This window comes from Narcine bancroftii, chromosome 8 (genome assembly GCF_036971445.1).
Source record: "Narcine bancroftii isolate sNarBan1 chromosome 8, sNarBan1.hap1, whole genome shotgun sequence".
Taxonomy (NCBI): domain Eukaryota; kingdom Metazoa; phylum Chordata; class Chondrichthyes; order Torpediniformes; family Narcinidae; genus Narcine; species Narcine bancroftii.
The window spans coordinates 155,125,075-155,143,751 of NC_091476.1; the positions used below are offsets into that span (position 1 = coordinate 155,125,075).

The 18,677-nt window shown below is 40.2% G+C and overlaps 1 protein-coding gene across 1 annotated transcript in view; it reads right to left on the reverse strand.

Moving 5' to 3' along the window:
* Positions 1–18,677, reverse strand: part of LOC138741419 (AT-rich interactive domain-containing protein 1A-like) — a 127,526-nt gene that overhangs the window by 25,637 nt on the left and 83,212 nt on the right. The window contains exons 5-10 of the mRNA XM_069895486.1: positions 13,549–13,789; positions 13,320–13,409; positions 9,770–9,937; positions 7,255–7,570; positions 4,448–4,593; positions 642–751 (exon numbers count right to left, since the gene is read on the reverse strand). Of these exons, the coding sequence (XP_069751587.1) occupies positions 642–751; positions 4,448–4,593; positions 7,255–7,570; positions 9,770–9,937; positions 13,320–13,409; positions 13,549–13,789 (1,071 nt within the window). The remainder of the gene's footprint in view (positions 1–641; positions 752–4,447; positions 4,594–7,254; positions 7,571–9,769; positions 9,938–13,319; positions 13,410–13,548; positions 13,790–18,677) is intronic.

An 18,677-nucleotide genomic window follows, 5' to 3' on the forward strand; every position in this document is an offset into this window, starting at 1 on the left:
CATTATTAAGAAAGCTGAAAAACATCAATAAATCAGGTAGCTTAAGATAAGAACAAGAAATAAGAGCAGGCGTATGCTGTAAACAGGAAGTAGGCCATCTAGCCTGTTGAACCTGTATGAAACAGAAAGGCCCACAGGGATCTGAAAGGCAAATTGACGAGGTCAACGAGATCATAAATACCTTGTTCCAAATTATTTGTGCTTTTTTAACCCAAAAATCTATTGGCATATTCTTGCTATTGTGTAAATATTAATCAGTTGGTTCAGTGTGTCAGGGCCATGTGGGAATGCCAGTTGCTCCTTCAGCACCTCAACGTTAGCTGAAACACTATTCAATAATTATGCCCAAATGTCAAGAAAGAGCACAGTAATTTTCACTCCCATTCAATATGCTGTACTTGATCTGGTGCCAACTGATACAAACTACAAAATACTTATTGGTAATGGTCCCCCATTTCACAAACTCAAATTTTCAGGAATATATTAAATCCAAGATTATTGTGGCTCAGAGCCAGAAAAATAAAAGCCATTCTTCATGTTCGATCCCCATAAACAGCATGCACAGACCACACCCCTTTTCAACACTGAAAACCAAGTGCAGTATCATCCAAGTCAGAGAACTACTACACTCATTTTCTTACCTTTGTCTTAGACTCAGCTTTTGTCATTCCATCTGCTTTATTGTTTGCTTTCTGTGTTGGTGGTAATTTTCCTTCCCCAAGTGCCATCATTTCAGGACTGGGAGCCATTCCTGCATGGAGGCAAGGAAGCTATTAAATACTGAGAGTAAAACATGAAAGTCTGCAGACAGAAACTGTGATTGAGGTAGAAACACAATGCTGGAAAAACTCAGCTGATCAAACAGTACTTTATACAGCAAAGATAAAGATGCATATCCCCTCACCACCCCTCCCCCCCACCACCCTGCACCAATTTGCACCGGCACCTGCCTACAACACCCCCCTACCCCCATACCATTTTGTTTGGACAGCTATCTACATTTTGCTCATACCTTAATGAAGAACTCCAGCCCAAAACATTGGTTATGTATCTTTATCTTTGCTATACAAAATGCATGGCTCAACCTGCTATGTTTCTCCTGCATTGTGTTTGTATTGGTGTTAAATACTAAAACAGTTCAAGGTTTATTACAATAACACCACTGACTATTAAGGGTAGACACTTTCACTTCCTTTTGCTGAAGATGGTCATTGCTTGGCACTTCTGCAGTGACCATGTTAATGATCATGTATTAGCTCATCCCTGGTGGGTCCTGGTCCCATTTCACGCAATTTTTGAAGAACTGCAAATGGAATTCTACTGACCCACAAATGTGCTGAACATAGCTTGAACCACATCAACAAGCTTGCTGACGACACAACCTTGGTGGGCCTGATCAGTAAGACTGATGAGTCAGCGTACAGAGATGAGGAGCAGTCGCTAACGGACTGATGCACAGCCAACCTGTATCTAAACGTTAAAAAAATAAGAGATGGTTGTCGACTCCATTAACCACTGACAGCTCCACCGTTGAGGTCAAGAGTGTCAAGTTCCTCAGAGTGCACTTGGCGGAGAACATCACATGGTACTTTAACACAAGCTCCATAGCCAAGAAAGCCCAGCAGTGCCTCTATCTCCCACCCTCCATCCTCATTATATTCTACAGAGGAGAGCATCCTGTGCAAATGAATCACTGCCTGGTTTGGAAGTTATACCTCCTCGTACTGTAAGACCTTGCACAGGTTAGTGAAATCAGTGGAAAAGATCAATGGGGGCTCTCTCCTACCATGAAGGACATTTACAACACTCAACGCAGACAAAAGGCAATTAGCATTGTGAAGGACTTCACACACCACTCAAGTAAACTGTTCTCCCTTCTGCCATCTGGTAAGAGGCACTCAGGCCCTTATGTCCAGATTGGGCAACAGCTTTTTCCCCCCCAAGCCATCAAACTCCTGAACTCCCAGAACTTTTGGGGATAGGGTACCATGGACTGTTACTATACAAGTCTTAATATTTTAATGTGTTGATCTTCTATTCTAACTTGTATTTATGTAAATATGCTCTATGGTCATAGAGAATCACTATCTAGTCTTTACCGTGCGAGCACAGGATGAACAATAAATAAAGGTGACTTGACTTAAATTGAACACTTAATAGTCAGTGAATGTCTTCACTCCTAGCTTAGCAAAGGAACACTACTGATGAAATAACAAAAGCTGGTGAGGCTGAGGAAAGTACCCTTCAACAGTCACAACTATATTCCTTTGTTCAAGACAGGACCACAGATCCAGTTTTATCAAGGTTTCTCAAGGCCACACTTGAACAAATGCAGCTTCAATATTAAAGGGTGTCATTCTCAATTCACCTCAAATTCATCTCCAAATTTAGATCAAAGCTCTAATGTAATCTGGAGCCAAAACCTATTTTAAAGCATCACCTTCTCTCATTCAGTACCTCCCTTTGAACATGGATCATGAATGGTTCTGCCTTGTCTTTAACATCAAGTATGGTGATGCTTTTGTAGCCCCATTGTCCATCAGCTTTCAAATCAAGGCACAAGAGGACGGCAAAATCTTGACTGCTGAATGCATATTATCTTTGCAGTTTTGCCACGTTGGCACAACTTTTTTGTTGCTTGCTGCTCCAGGAATTTCGTCAATCCTCATTTAAACAAGATTGATCCCCTGGCTCAATCAAATGGCAGGATACATCAGACCTTGAAGTAATTGATTCTAGTGAGTATTTATGCTATTAGTAATGATCCACATTGCCTCAGGGATTCCTAGTTTTGTACCATTTAATTTATTCTGTCTTTATCATTTAGTATGATTACAGTGGCACAGACCACAATGGAAGATATCCTCGGTGTAAAGGCAGGATTTCATCAACACAGTCATCGCTTCCACCAATGCAATTGCTTATCCATTGTGCCAGTTTACTCATTAACCATCATGGATCCAAAATAGTAGTTATGGCCTTCAGGACTGAAACAACCCAACCAGTGGTGTGAGTACCAAGTCATCTGGTGATCGACACCATGTCCTTGCTACTTTCATTACTTCTTTCAAGTATCGTACAAGGAGGAGTACAGATTCATCAGTTGGAGGACAACAGACATTTTCCTTGCCCAAACTTGAGATGAGGCCATTGAGTTTGGAGTCAAGGCTGAAAAATACCAGGGCTGCTCCCTGCACCTTGTATCCCGCAGTATCATTACTTCCAGTGCACATGCCTTTCTGGAAGTCTGCATATCACAAGAGGACAATTTTCAGACTATGATTTCATATGTCTATGGGAATGCTCACCCATTTTAGATAAACAGTCCACTGCAAGATGTATTGTACTAGCAAGGGGTTTTCTACACCTGAATAGGATGCCTGGGTTGAGCCAGGTGCCCTGCCTGGCGTTATCCCTTTTTGTTTCAAAACAAGGTTACACCAGAGTGGCTGGTTCAAGGGGCCACATTGGTGCCTTCACATCTAGCTAAGATATTCTGCGGCATCAAATGTGGGACAAGCAGACCACAACCAAGAGGTGCCTGTACTAGTATGTTATTACTTAACCCCACGAGAATGTTTGCAGATTTGTTCTCTAGACAGTGACAAAGTGCCAGTTGCTCCCTGTAAGTTCTGAACATCTAAACTGAATCATAAGTTGCAAGAACAGGATTTAAAAAGTTGATATCTCACCCCAAATGTACACTGCTTTGAAAGTCTATTGTATCAAAGCTTTGAATAAGAGTTATTCCTGAACATATTTATTTTAAACCTTAGCCTAGCTCGGAAATACCTGCTTATATCTGATGTGCATTATATTTAAGTGAACTTTTTGCCCTTTTAGACAAGGTTATATTTTGAGTCTTGCCTTGGGCTTTTTCTCAAGCATTTGTTTATGGATTAATCCCCAAGGTCTGGGCTCATTCTGTTCAGTCCTCTTTACATGCTGAAGAGGACAATCACCATTCTGGCAATTCACAGTTACCCCCATCATTACTAATCAAAGTGTTGCTTAGACAGCTTATTCTTAAATTTGATTCGAAGCTAATGAATAGGCATTGCAACGTTCGTGACCTTTAAAAAAGTGCCTTTGAACAGGTTTGTCATAATGTAGACCACAATATAATGTTTTCAATTTGTTGGTTGAGAAATAAATATTGGCATGGAATCTGAAATAGAGAGGTCAACTTCTTCAAAGTTTTGCTTTTACAGTTATCCAAGAGACCAGCTATAGTCTCAGTGGAATGTTTCAACTAAAGAGTGCACTCTCAGTACAACAGTGAAATGCTAACCTGCATAATGTAATCAAGGGTTCTAGAGGACTACTCCTGGCATCTGATTTACCTAGCAAGACGAGAAACATTAAGAAACCATAAACATTATGAAACTTTATAACACTACCACCATCTTACTGTTGAAAGTACATTCTGGGACATCTATGCTATTACCTGCAGAACTGTTTGCCATGTTTCCAGCCATGGAATATGGAGAACCCTGTGGATTCATCATCCCTGCCATACTGTTGATGCCTTGATTGTAAGGTGAGGCAGAACCCATCATAGCTCCTTGATTCATAGTTGGATAAGTAGATTGCCTGAATAAGAAAAGGGAAATGGTAGAATTATGTACAACTTAAGTATACACAAAACTGACATTAAAGAAGTTCAAAACAGTTATACCTGACACAAATTTTGACTGGGTTACCATGACTGATGGAAAAAAAAATTCTCTGTTGTGCTGCTCTATAAAAGTGCAATTGAAAAGCTCAATTAATGAGGGTGTAATTTTAGCAAAGAAAACAACAGGGTGAAAATAGAAAATGACCGAAGTCCAAGAACATTGGACTGCTTCACAATGTCCTGCAATAGTTTAAATATTTTAAAAGATGATGGTACACCTAGGAAACTGCCCTTCATCTAAATCAGTGGTTTTCAAAATGTCCCCCTCAACTCACATTCCACCTAGGCCATAAGTGTCTGTGAATAGTAAGGGATTGCTTATGTGAATGGGAAGGGAAGGTTGAGAATCACTGCTCTCGACCCAATTGTTTGAAATATTTTGCTTGAGAAAAATGGTCATTGGCCCATTTCCTTTGGAGATATGAAACCGTACACATAACGAGTCAATGAGGTACGATTAAAATAGTGGTTTTCAAATCTTTTTCTTTCCACTCACATACCACCTTAAAGAATTGCTTACTAATCACAGAGCACTTGCGGCAAAGGGATTACTCTAGGTGGAATGTGAGTTTAGGGGAGCAAGTTTGTAAACTGGTTTAAAAAAAAGCTTAACATCCGATTCAATTGCAACTTATCTGATTCGGTTATTAATGCCACTCAACTATTGGGCAGGTATAGTGGCCGAACTGCTCCCTCCTAGCAATGAAGTGCCATAATTCAATCCTGACCCCGGGTGCTGTGTGGAGTTAGCATGTTCTTTGGTTTCCTCACATCCCAAATAAAATCAGGTTTGCCAATTAATGGTCAGCGCTGATCTGTTGGGCTGGAAAGCTTGTATCCATGGATAAATCTATAATCCTTAATGTCCTGATAAACAAAAATCAATCCAACAACTTTTAATTTTGTCTATTGACCCCAAATCTAATTAATTTCAAAGTGAAGAGGTGGTGAACTTGACCTTGTAGACTAGAGTTCCTCTACTCTTCATGGAAAGTGCAGCTCAAAATCAGTCCAAAGAGCCCCATTTTCATTTCTATAATTCCTTATTCTGAAATCCTGCACTAGAAAGATAAGTTATAGCAGCCCGCGAACCGAGTCGTGACCCAGCTTACAAAATGGCTGGTGAAAGCAGGATCGCAAGAGCCCCGCAGGAACCAACGGACGTCGTCCCGTGCGACCTCCCGCATGGTGGGGAACAGAACAATGGAGGGAACGCCAGCCAGTCGGAGGCTGATGCTGCAATGACGTCACTCCCGTCATCAGAGGCAGGGAGTGAATATAAACAGAACTGCCGGAGGAATAAATCATCCTTTGACCTCGACTCGACTGTGAGTGTGCTGTTCTTACTCCACACTTCGCGTAGCGCGCATGCTACAAAGTGATCTACTTAGTGTGCTGCTTAGTAACAATCACCCAACTGTTGAAAAAAATTATTTAAAAATTAAACTTACAGACCTGTTGAGATTATCAATTTAATTAACTTCATTTGCAATGATTTTTCTAAATTTTAATAGTTTTAACATTTAGAATTCACCTTATACTCTAGATATGGGTTTAGTGCACTTGACTTCTGTCAAGATGTTGATCAGCTTTGCGCCTCTCCTTTATTTCATCTCGCATTTCCAAAGTACTTTTAAAAACAGTTCGGTAGTTACTATTTCCATGAATTGTTGAATTTTTTAAATCTAATTGAAAATCAATGATTCACAGAACTTCTGGTAGGAACCTCTTGTTATAAAAAAACTGAACATTTTAAAATTGTCACCAACATTGCCACTAATTTAATGGAGTAATTTTCAGTGGTGAAAATTACTCCATGAAATTAAAAGGGGCTACACAGATGACTTGGAATTTCCACATAAGAACACTGCTGAGTGTTACAATCCTAACTATCGTTAAAAAAAATAACAAGTCCAATAACTGCTTTAACCTTCCACTTTATAGCTGCAGGAGCCAAGCAACAGCAGTATTTGTCTAGAAAACTAGTATGGTGCATTGCAACCTGATACACCACACATCCAAATAATTGGATGCTAAGCCGATGAAGTTGTTTACTTGCTAGATTGTTAAGATTTAATTTCTGTAAAATCACACTAATCAATTCCCAGTTCAACTTCAGTCCCAAACCACCTCATTACCTTCAGTACAGAAATGGAGACTAATTAGAGTTCTTACAAATATAGACAGCAAGCAGGTCTTGTACTGGCAACCACACTACCTTTCACTCCAATACAACATTCTTCAGATAAATCCACCTGGATATCAATTTCTAAGAGAGATACATTTACATGCACACCGTAAGAAATGAAAGATCAAGGATCACCAATACAGACCCATATCCCAACCATTTACACTTGAACACCTAACTCCCACAGTTAAATTTAAAGAATAAGTGTTCCAGTAATCTACTCTCAGCCATTTTACAAAACGAGCCTAGATTACAACAGCACATCTTATTAATAAAAAATACATCTAACATTCAAGCTCTCCTAGTCTTACCTTTGAACCCCCTCAGTTTGTGCTTTTCCTCTGTACTAATTTTAATTTTCTAGCCATTTGATCACTGCTACACTTACCTATTCTGTACCGAGTTTGCAGCTGCATGCATTGCAGCAACTGCTGTATCCTGAGCCTTGCGGTTCATAGTTGGTGGTGGGCACATCCCTGAGGTCATTTGTGCTGAAAGGTTTGCTGTGTTTGGAGTCATATTGCCTCCAAATGGCCGATTACCCATTGCTACAGGGCCTATTCTCCCTGGTGGCATCCCAGCATAAGGTGGTGCTGGACCCTGGCCATGCATTTGGTTGCCAGCAGACATTGCATTCATGGTGCCTCCCAAGCTGTAGTTTGCACTGGAGAGTGTGTTATAATTGGGCTGCCTGGGATAGCCTCCTGGTTAAAAGTACAGGGATGGGGTTGGAGGGAAACAAGCAAAAGTTAATCAGAAATAAAAACAAAATAATTTCAATCAACCAGAGACAAATCAAGTTATAGTAAAAGTCCAAAAATACAGACCACTGAGAATCCGGACCTCAAAAGCTCACACTTCTCAAATTTAGCAGCAGATGCCCAATGTTGCAGAAATTAATGAATAAATATTTATTTGGGTTTTTTGTACTTTCCATTTTATATGAAACCATTAAAATTTACCTGTTCATCTCTTCTTTATTCTCCTTTTTAAAAGTAATGGCCTGAGAATCCAGAAAATCCAAAAATCAACACCAACCCAATTCCCAGTGTTCTGGATTTTAGGATTTCTACTGTATTGTTTCACCTTAATGAGCTTTCACCAGTATAATACTTGAGAAACCAAAAATAATGTTATATAGCACATTTAATAAGATCATGGTGGATTCAAATTGAAGTCCACTGTCCTCCCGAATTGCATACCCCTTGATTTGCTTTATTTCCAATAAAGGTCAAACATCTGAACAGTTTTGAAGTCTGATGCTTTGCCATCTGAATTATCCTGGACAAATTAATCCCTTCAATGCAGATTTTAGAAAAATAAATGCGCTTAACCATTTGATATTGAGCAGGCAGAAAGAACCCATGATAACTGAAGAATGCAAATTAGTGATCATCAAATAAATGCCTACACCAGGGCACAACTGAATTTTAAAGCACTGCTCATCTTGAAGACTCAAACACACCATCTCTTCCCATGCTGCAGCACATTTGATGTTTTAGTAAAACAAATACAGTACAAACTTTATGCAGCCTAAGAGCTCGTGCATTTAAGGCAGTGTTTCTCAACCTTTTTTGGTCTGAGGCCCACCTGGATTCCAGCCTATCATAGGATTGCCCGCGAGTGACAATGACTGGGAAATTTTCAAGTCAAAGATAGCTCCGTAAGAAACACATCTTCATCTAATTTATTTTATTTAACATTTTTAAAGACCCACATGGAAACACACTGTGACCCATTTGGTGCACTAATTGAGAACCATTGATTTAAGGAGATGCAACAAACAACAAATGAGAGAGAACAATGACTAGAAGGATCAATGGGACCTTGGGGTGCCTATCCACAGATCCTTAAAAGGTAGCAGCATAGGTCAACCCCTGGAATTGAAATGGGATGTGCATAGTTCCACCTTAATCTCTCTTCTTGCTTTCTGTGCCAATCCAACGTACAGAATACCAGAGAAAGGTTATGCTTGCACACTAGACAAAATGAGTTAGACGATGATTTTAATGCTGTGAATAGCTCCAGTAAGTGCACTTAAGGAGGTTGCGGTCGATATTTACAAGGGCGTTGTCAGGAAAGGTTGGAAAACGAGACTATTGTTTTCTTTGGAAAAGCAAAGGCCAATAATTTTGTCTAACCCACTTCCTCTGGGGCACCTTATTGAAGGCTTCCTGATTGTTCAAAAACCACCACCTACTGATTTCCCCTTTTCTATTCTGCAAATTATAATTTCAAAATAAATAGATCTGTCAAACAATCTCCCTTTAAGAATCCACATTGACATTGCCCAATCCTACTTTCTAGGTGCTCTGTTGCTGTTTGCTTCATAACAAGTTCAAGCATTTCCCCCTACCATTTCTACAAGGTCTGCAGTTCCTTGCTTTCTCTCTCACTCTTTTACTAAACTCAATAGATTCAGTTATCTGATACTTCTCAACTGACTCATACTTCATAGGAAGTATCCAAATCAAGCGAGGGACATCAGTCAGGGCGCAGATGGAACTACCTCTGATTCTCTTCAGTGGCTGCTACCTTGAATAGGCCAGATAACCAAGATTTTACCACAGCAGGATTAAATTTTGCTACTCTTCAGAACAAGAAAACTGTTCTTGAATTTATGGAACTTTGGATGTTAACACCATCACCTCTTTCAAAGCCTCAGGACGCATATCAAATCCTGGTGATTTAGTGCCTTTACTTTCTCCACCATTTTTTAAAGCTCGGGAGAATTCAGTCTCTAATCTTGTTCTCCATCAATTCTTTTTTTTAAAAATTACCAACACATGGACATCTTAGAAAACGTGGCTAAATGCCTTTCCTTCATGATGCAGTCCAGAGAACTGCATGAATTCACAATGCTAAAGTTTTAGCTCTCTTGCATAGATATACATGAAGCTCACCTTGAGGTCCATACTGAGCACCTTGAGGTCCATAATTTCCAACATTATTCTGCTGATAAGGGCTCATTCCAGCATGCATTTGCCCACCAGATGACTGACGTGGGGACAATGCTGACCCTGTTTGTGGGGAGTTGTATTGAGGCAGTTGAGGGGGTCTTTGCATGTAGCCTGGAGAAAAGCAAAAAAGAACTCTGTAAAAAGAGGATACAGCCAAATAAAGTGTCACATCTCACAGTGAAAGTAATTTATGAAAAGCTTCCTTACTACCAACTCCAATTATCCTCATGGCAATGGTGTCAATCTCTTCAACAAAATCCACATGGCTAATGGCACACCCACAGCACCAGTTACTGGGTAGAGAGTTCCAATAAATTTGATCCATTGATAATAAAGAAATAGTGACATCTTAAGTCAGGATAATTTACAACTCTGCAGGGAAATCTGCAGGTAACTCCCATCCCATATATCCCCTTTTTCTTTGCCCTAGTAATGGAAATCATGGGCTTGAACTGCTGCTTACAACATTTACAGCATTGTATTTTGCATTCTTCCTAGTGGGATGAGGGGTCAGTGAATATTTAGGATGGCCAATGTTAATCTAGACACGTGGAGCACATTTCATTATATTCTAGCAGATGGTGGAAAGATTCATCATACTCAGCCTCTCACCTGCCTTTGCAGCTACCACAATTTAATTTAGACAGACAGCACCATAACAGGCCAAGTCTGTGTCGCCCAATTTACACTCCATTCTCCTGCACCTCCAGTAACAGTGGGAGGAAACCGGAGCCCCTGGAGAAAGCGCACGCAGACACAGGGAGAACATACAAACTCCTCACAGACAGACTGGGATTTGAACCCTGGTCCGATCCTGATCGCTGGCACAGTAAAGCTGTTGCGCTAACCGTTACACCAACCGTTAACTGGTTGGCCCAATTAAGTTTCTAATCAATGGTAATCAACAAAATTAATACAGTCGTGGATACTTAGATGATTCCTTGCCATACAGTCATTGCCTGATACTTCCATGACACAACTGCTACTTCTCAGCCCATGCCTGAATGTCGTCCAGTATTGTTACATGCAAGGACAGACTCATCAGCTAATTAACAGAAAATAGAATAATAATCTATGATCTAAAAACAACCAGAAACATGAGCTTGCTATTTCAGGAACTTCATGACAAAAGTACAATGATGACAAAAGTTATCAAGAATGAAGTTATCCAAAATACTTACCAGCAAGATTATAAATTTTGGTGTAAATATTGTACAATTATCACCACTCATTCATTCCCCTCCTGACTTTCTGATGGAGAAAAGTTCAGTGATGAACAACTGGTGTGCATGGAAAGACTGAAGCTGAACCTATAATTTTTTGCAAGTTTTGAAGAATTAAGTGCTTACTTTTTTTTAAATTTTCAATTTAGAGCTATAGTACGGTAATAGGCCCTTCCAGCCCACGCTGACCAAATGCACCCATCTTATTAAAACATAAAATTCTGCAAGAATTTGACAGGTTGGAAACTCAGAGGATGTTCTTCTGCTGGTCATATCTCAAACTAGGAACAGTTTCAGAACAAGTACTTGCCCATTTAAAACAGAGACCAAGACCAAATTAAGCCTGAGACAAGGAAGGGTTTCTTCTCTCAGAAGATGTGAATCTAAGAAATCCTTCCGCAGCTCTCGGGGATTGAGTCAATGAATATACTAATGGCAGAACTTGAGCAACGTATTAAATACAAGTTCAAGACACACAGGAAGAGAGCAGGGAAATGTTAAATCCTATTGGATTCAAGAGGCCAATCGGACTATTCTTAGACTTGTTTATGCTAAAGACAATAGTATTAAAGCTTTTGCAGATTTGTCCTGGGGAATCTGCGGATGAACTGATCAGCTTCCCGATTCCTTTGTGCCCACTTTGACTACAGCTAGTGGAGAAATTTCTCCCAATTCCCATCGAGTTCAATCCTGGTAAAGCGTTTTGATGTCACAGTGTGAAAAGTCTTGCAGCATTAACAAGCTGTTGTCTGTATTTTGGCTGATGTCACGAGTCTTCATGTGGAGAGGAGTCAATGTTGAGAGATTCTCCCTCTCATCTGGTGTTTAACTGATCATTTCAGCTCATGAAATAGCACTATTGGCTGCATCAAGTGGGGTCCTAAATGCTTCACTAAAAGGCAAGTTTCTGTGAGTACAACTGTATCAGCTTGTCTTCTGCCCAATTTAGACCTCAGACCCCGAGCTTGGTGAATAACTTTCCTGAGAACAAATCCCGTGCCTCGGTAAATACTGCATGAGCCACCATTTTTATCCTCATTGTTTTTACCTCTGTGTGGGTACACAAACGAATGCTTCACTGAGCCATAATTGAGGTAACTAACTTAATCAATTATTGAGAGTCACATAGTCCAAAGTACGATTATTTGTGAATCAGATGGTGCTTCCTTTTGACCATCCGGACATTCCATGATCACCGTATAGCTAGAATACTGGAGCACAGAAATGGGCTCCTTGGCCCATTTTGTCTTATGCCAATCAGTGTATACAGACTCTCATTTGGCCCATATTCCTACACCCTTGTTTTTAAACCAGTTGCCTGTTTTATGAACATCTTAATTGTATCAGCTTCTATCACTTCCTCTGGTAACTCATTCAACATCCTCTAACCTTAAACCTATACCACTTGTTTTAGACAACCTACTCAAGAAAAACAACCATCTGTCCAGACTATGCCCCTTAAATCTACACACCTCTATAGGTTATTATTCAACCTGCTATGTTTAGAGAAGAAGCATGGCCTAGCCACTCTCTCCTTTTAAACCCATTGCAGGCAACATCCTGGTGAATACCTTCTGTACCTTTCCTAACGTCACCACATCCTTCCTGTGGCATGGCAACCAGAAGCATTCACAGTACTCAAAGTGTGGGCTGACCAACGTTTTACACAGCTTGAACATGACATTCCAGTGCCTCAGCTGAATGCCTTCTTCATTACTCAATCCACCAGTGTCCAATTTTTTTTAAATACTCTGTTGATTAATTTAAATTCCCCTCCAACATGATGGAGTTTGAGCATTTCCAGTTTCTTGGTCCCAGTTTACAGATGACTACTCTGGCAATGGAAATGCCATGTTCTATTCAACCCCAACATCACTCCGCATTGTTCTGGGCTTGGTCAGTAAACGAATTACCCTCACACTAGAAGTATTACTGGTTCAGACTTAGCTGATTGGTCTTAATAGTTCAGACTGGCATTAATGCATTTGTGAAAGCAAGGATAAATAGATGAGACAATACGGGGAAGAAAAGAGAATAGAATGAAGTTTTGGGTTACACCAAGGAGCAACCAGATATTCAATCAGCTGAATAGTCTTCTGTTCCATAGAGAAGAAGATATTTAACCAAAAAAATATTTCAACCCTAACACTTGTTTGTAAACTATTTCTTTGCAGCATCCAAGATGGTCGGCTTGGCACTCTCCAGAAAATGCATTTACCCACATTACTGACTCTCTCGCTTTTACTGACTGACCTGGCTCTCAAACTCACCTCGGTCCTGCCCCATAGCAGATGGATTCATCGTGGGGTGAAGAATTCCATCAGACTGTCCACTTGAAGGGCGGGGTGGCATCTGATTACCTGACATATAAAGAATTTACTCATTACTGGTTAACCAAAGTAATAACAGCAGATGATGGGTGTAGAACTGAAACTGCTGGGTGAGAATGTTGGTTAGAATTTGAAACAAGAGGCAGCAAACACACATACACACACCTACCTGGTACTGCTGCTGGGGACAATGGCCCTGACCTGGACTGTGTGACACTAGCTGGCGATCCTACAGGTGAAGGTGATGGGCCACGGATTCCAGGTAGGTGTGGGGAAGTATGAGGAGAGAATGGTGACTGTGCAGGGTTACTTTGCTCTCCTTGGCTGCTGGAGATTCCAGATGTACTCACACCTGGGCTCAGTGCCCCTTCTGTCCCGGTCGGCAAATCATCAATGGAACCCGATAGATCCTAAAAACACAAAAACACAATTAGTTTCCCTGCTTTTGATCCAGACATTCCTTAAATAATAACCATAGACTTCCAGTATTATTTGAATAAAAGCTAAATGATGCATATTGGTCAAATTATTAAACAGTAGTACTGCATACAAGCATGTAAACTAGCTTTCTTTATTAATAACAGCATGAAATAATCTGAACTGAACATCTTTACCAAATCTGTCAGTCCATGTTCTTTCTCCAAACTCATTTTCAGCCATCAACCTAATTAGTAAAAAAAATGTCCACAGCTGCCCCACTGTTAAAATACTAACAGCACAATCCGAATTCACTGACCGAGAAACAGTGTATTACTGAAACAAGGCCAGAGTTTGTCTGACACAAAAACAGCCCCAAAATAAATCAACCCATGCTTTTTTAAATATCAGAAAGCAAAGCATACAAATCATAATGACCGAAATAATGCAAGACGTTTATTTAATTTTTTTTAAAGCATTTGCAAGTACAAAAAATGTTTTCAGTTAAAATTCGATTGGGGTGTGATAAGTGCTAGGAATTTTTTTGCGGGGTGGGGAGAAAAGAGCAGCTTGAACTGATGGTTGAAAGGCATGGGTGGGAAAGCTGTGGGAACTAGGGAAGGGGCAGAAGTGGGGGGGGCGATATGTTTAAAACATTCCTCAGCAGGATGCCTTTGAGGAGGTAATGGATTGGAGGGGGGGGCCTTTAAAATGCACCTCCAGCAAAATATTGAAGTTAAGTTTTCACTTAAAAAACAAGTTGAAAATTTGAGTCGTGTTGATATCAGGATGAGCAGTTATGAATAATCCTGCCACGTTTTAAGTACAGCCCTGGCTGGCACAGGCAGTCAGTCTGGGATTACCATCCTCTCAGGCATAATGACATCATCACATTTAAATTACTGGAACTACTTTTTTCTTGGTCTTTGAAAATGTCTTCAAAGCATTTGACAACAATTGAATAATTAGCTATCAGCTGGAGACAGGACAAGGGCCAAGAGTTAAATCTGTGTGTACAAGACAGACTACAATTATCACCAGTCAAAGATCTTGCATTGTGTAACCAAACTTGATTGTCTTCTACAATTGTACAGTATTTTTAACTTGAGAATGTGAAAACCCTTGCATTTCACAACCCATTCATTATCAAATATAATTTGGATGATAACAGTTATCATAAGATATTTTTAATACATCAGCAACTTCAATCACCTAGTTTCCACAAGTCAATCACACCTCTATGCCCAGCCCACTATCCAGTTTCATATCACAAACTCAGAGGAATGTTCATACACTAAAATTCTTCAAATCATTATGTACAATGTTTGCTTTTCTGTTAAGTCATAACTAAGGGACATCAGACAGGCATTCAATAGGCAAATTGTATCTCACCAGTAGATTAAATCAGCTATTATAATGAACCTGCTTTTTTCATTACAGGGCACAAACATATTTCTAGTCATGTGATTAATATTCCCCCAACTCACAGACCCATTAAACAAGCAAAGACAATAATCCTGAACAATTAAAGAACATCAGGCTACAGAAATTAACCTAGCCTGCTTTCCACTACCACTGACTGCTTTTTCACCATCTTACAAAATGGTGGTTAAACAAGAGAAAATGGCAGCTGCAAAATCATGTCTTGTACAGAATGCTTAAGCAATCTAGCTTATTCTAGAAGCAATAGCAACAAGATTCAATTAATATACAAGTTACAGCATAGGTTAAAATTTAAACAATGTGCTGATACTAAATGAGCAGCGTGGACACACACACACACACACACACACACACACACACACACACACACACACACACACACACACACACACACACACACACACACACACACACACACACACACACACACACGAGTTCATAAAGCATTCCAGGATCAAGCAATTTCATCTCACAAACACCATTGCCCTATGGTGTTGTACAAACTTGCTTTCATTATAAGGAACAACTGTTTTTCATGTTAATACAAATGTTGATTTCATTCATCCAAATTTTGTAGTGTTCAAGATACCTCATTGAAATTGAGCACACAAAACACTTTTTTATACTAACAATAGCAGGAAATTGCAGCAAATGAATCTACCAGTGATAAGATTTCACACACACATTCCATAAAATACTTTACACAATTTGACAAAAGAAGCCACACCAAGTAAACAATTCCCATGCTTCCACTCCAGTCTAATGGCCAATAAAAATTGCTATTGCATCCTGATTCCACATTGACCTGCAGCGACTGTGACAGTTTCAGAGAGCTTCTCCTAACAAAATGATTGCTCTCTCATCCTAATAGTGCTTGTTGCTCAGTCAACATTTACATTTGTAAACAATAACAGTGTGTGAGTGGATTGGTTTGTCTCGCACGCTTTCCATGTGCTTTCGATTTATTGCCCATCTGCCATTACCATCAAAATACTGGAAGCTATCCAAGTATTTCACACTGAATCTCACACTCCTGGCTGGCTCCCTAACAAAAGCCTTGAGCTTTCTTTTGAAATCCTGCCCAGTTTTATTTCAGGCTCTGACCTGATGAATGAGAGTTGAATACTCCAAGGAGTTTATTTATTCATTCATTTTTTTAGGATGCTATTACTGCCAGCTAGGCCAACGTTTATTGCCCATCAGAAGGCCCTCTTATTGGTAGACTGAGATTTTCAAAAGCCCCTTTTACACTTGCATCCCACTAAATCGGCCGTTCAGTGTCCCAGGATAGGAGTGGCGTTTTTGCTGTTCAAACTTAACCATTCTTAACTGGGACACTGCACACATTCACACTTTCAAGGTGCTATCCCTGGGGTTAGCTCTGTTCTAACTTCTACCGGTGACGTCGTGACGCATTCAGTGATGGTGAACTTGCCTTAAATCCTGGTTAATGTATTATGATCTTATATTTGAACAAAATTAATCATGCCTTAACATAATTAAGCTTTATGTACAGCACAGTATGAGCCCTTCAGACCCTGTTGTTGATGTGCCGACCTATATAAAACTTTATAAGGGACTACGGGAAAATGCTAGTAATAAATAGCAATAGTGGATCATTTTTAAGCAGCGTAGTAAAGTTGGTAGCATTATCGTGCACAATTCATACAGTGTGGAAAAGTTGGTAGCGCTATCACGCACAATACCGTGGGGAAAAGCGATGGCAGACCTGTCCTCCCAGAATGCCATGCGGCAGAGAAAGGGCTTTATGCACAGCTGTATGCACGGACCACTCATGGAGGGATTTCTTTGCTGCACGGCATTCTGGGAAGTTGTTACTTTTCCCCCACAGTCTTTATAAATTGTGCGCTATAGTGCTACCAACTTTCCCATGGAGTTTAAAAATTGTCCACTATTGCTATTTATTTTCTCTCTCTCTCTCTCTCTCTCCTGCTGTAACCTTCCTACGGCAAAGTTTATACATACCTTCATTTTAATATTTTCTTCCTTCACGTTCCCGCACTTACAAAAAAGCTTGGGTCATTCCTATCCCAGAATCCAATTGCCCATTCTACACTTGCCTAATTGCAACGTTGGCATCTGCACACACCAGGGATTGTATTAGGGGTCAAGACAGTCTATTCCTGGTGTACGATAAAGTCACCTCACGCCAGTGTAAGATTTTCCTTTCACACTAGTCCTTTTCTAGGCCAATTGGCCATTAATTCCTGGTACCACTTGCAAAAGTGAAAGTGGCTAAAGATTCTGTTAGGCATTTATGGCAAACAATTACAGGAAACTTTATTGATAATGCACACTGTATCCAGGACACAATGGCCCCCTCTGCTCCAACAACTTTGCCACGCAAGTACCAACAAACACAATTTTGCTTTTTGCACTAAACCCCAATTTTCTAAAGAATTTAAATGTGCTCTCAACTGGAATTAAACATTAATACTCTGATTCCGTCCAAATATTATATAGTACAACTCTGATGTTCCAAAATCAGATTCTCCTAAATTTTTTCAGAACCGAACTAACCAGGCAGGGTCCTCGCGCTACTGGTGGCGGCAAAGATTGGGGAGGGAGAACCCAACTGTTAAACCAAATTAATTCCACCACAGGTAACAACCAATGAGGAAATATTGGGAACTACTGCAGCTGTAGTCTTGGCAGCGCTGCCACTGGTATGGATCTGGGAAAAGCAGGGAGCAGATACGTCTTCCAGTGCTCCTTCTGCACAATGGTTATGCTAAAGACCCTTTTCAGGTTTTAACCACTTGTAGGGTAGCATGCAATGTTTTCCCCCCAAACATTAGAGAACCCATAGGGTCTATGCCCAAGATGCCAATGCTTGGCAGACCAGGCCACAAGGGTTGCTGTCTGTCGGGGAACAGCAGGCCAGCACCTGAGAAGAACACACCCTCACAGCCTTCATTCTCTTCCTGGTAGGCATCAGACGAGCGACACCTTTGTATGGCTTCACAAGCAAACAAATACAGACATACAAGCCCATGCTACCCAACACCCAAATGACCAATAACCCTTACTGCATTTTTGAATGTAAATGTAAACAAATTTTGTGAATTTATGTAATGACAATAAAAGAACCTTGATGTTAGATCAATGACCACCCAGACGGAATATATGTTTTTTTTTAAAACCATAAATTACAAATGGTCACTAACTTCACGAAATGGTGGTGGCCAATGTTTACAAAATTACAAATGTAATTAAAGCACAAAAAGAACCCAAAAGAAAGCTAGGGTGTAAGCCCTGGTTTTTTTGCTGCATATTTCCTTGACCTCAGTCTGTTGCAGCTTCATTTATTTCTGATAAATGCTGAACTCCTCCCACCCTCACACCACCATCCACTCCATAGAATGTCACAGGGTACCAATGTTGGCTTTTCAGTGAAGAAGAAACTACAATCTCTCA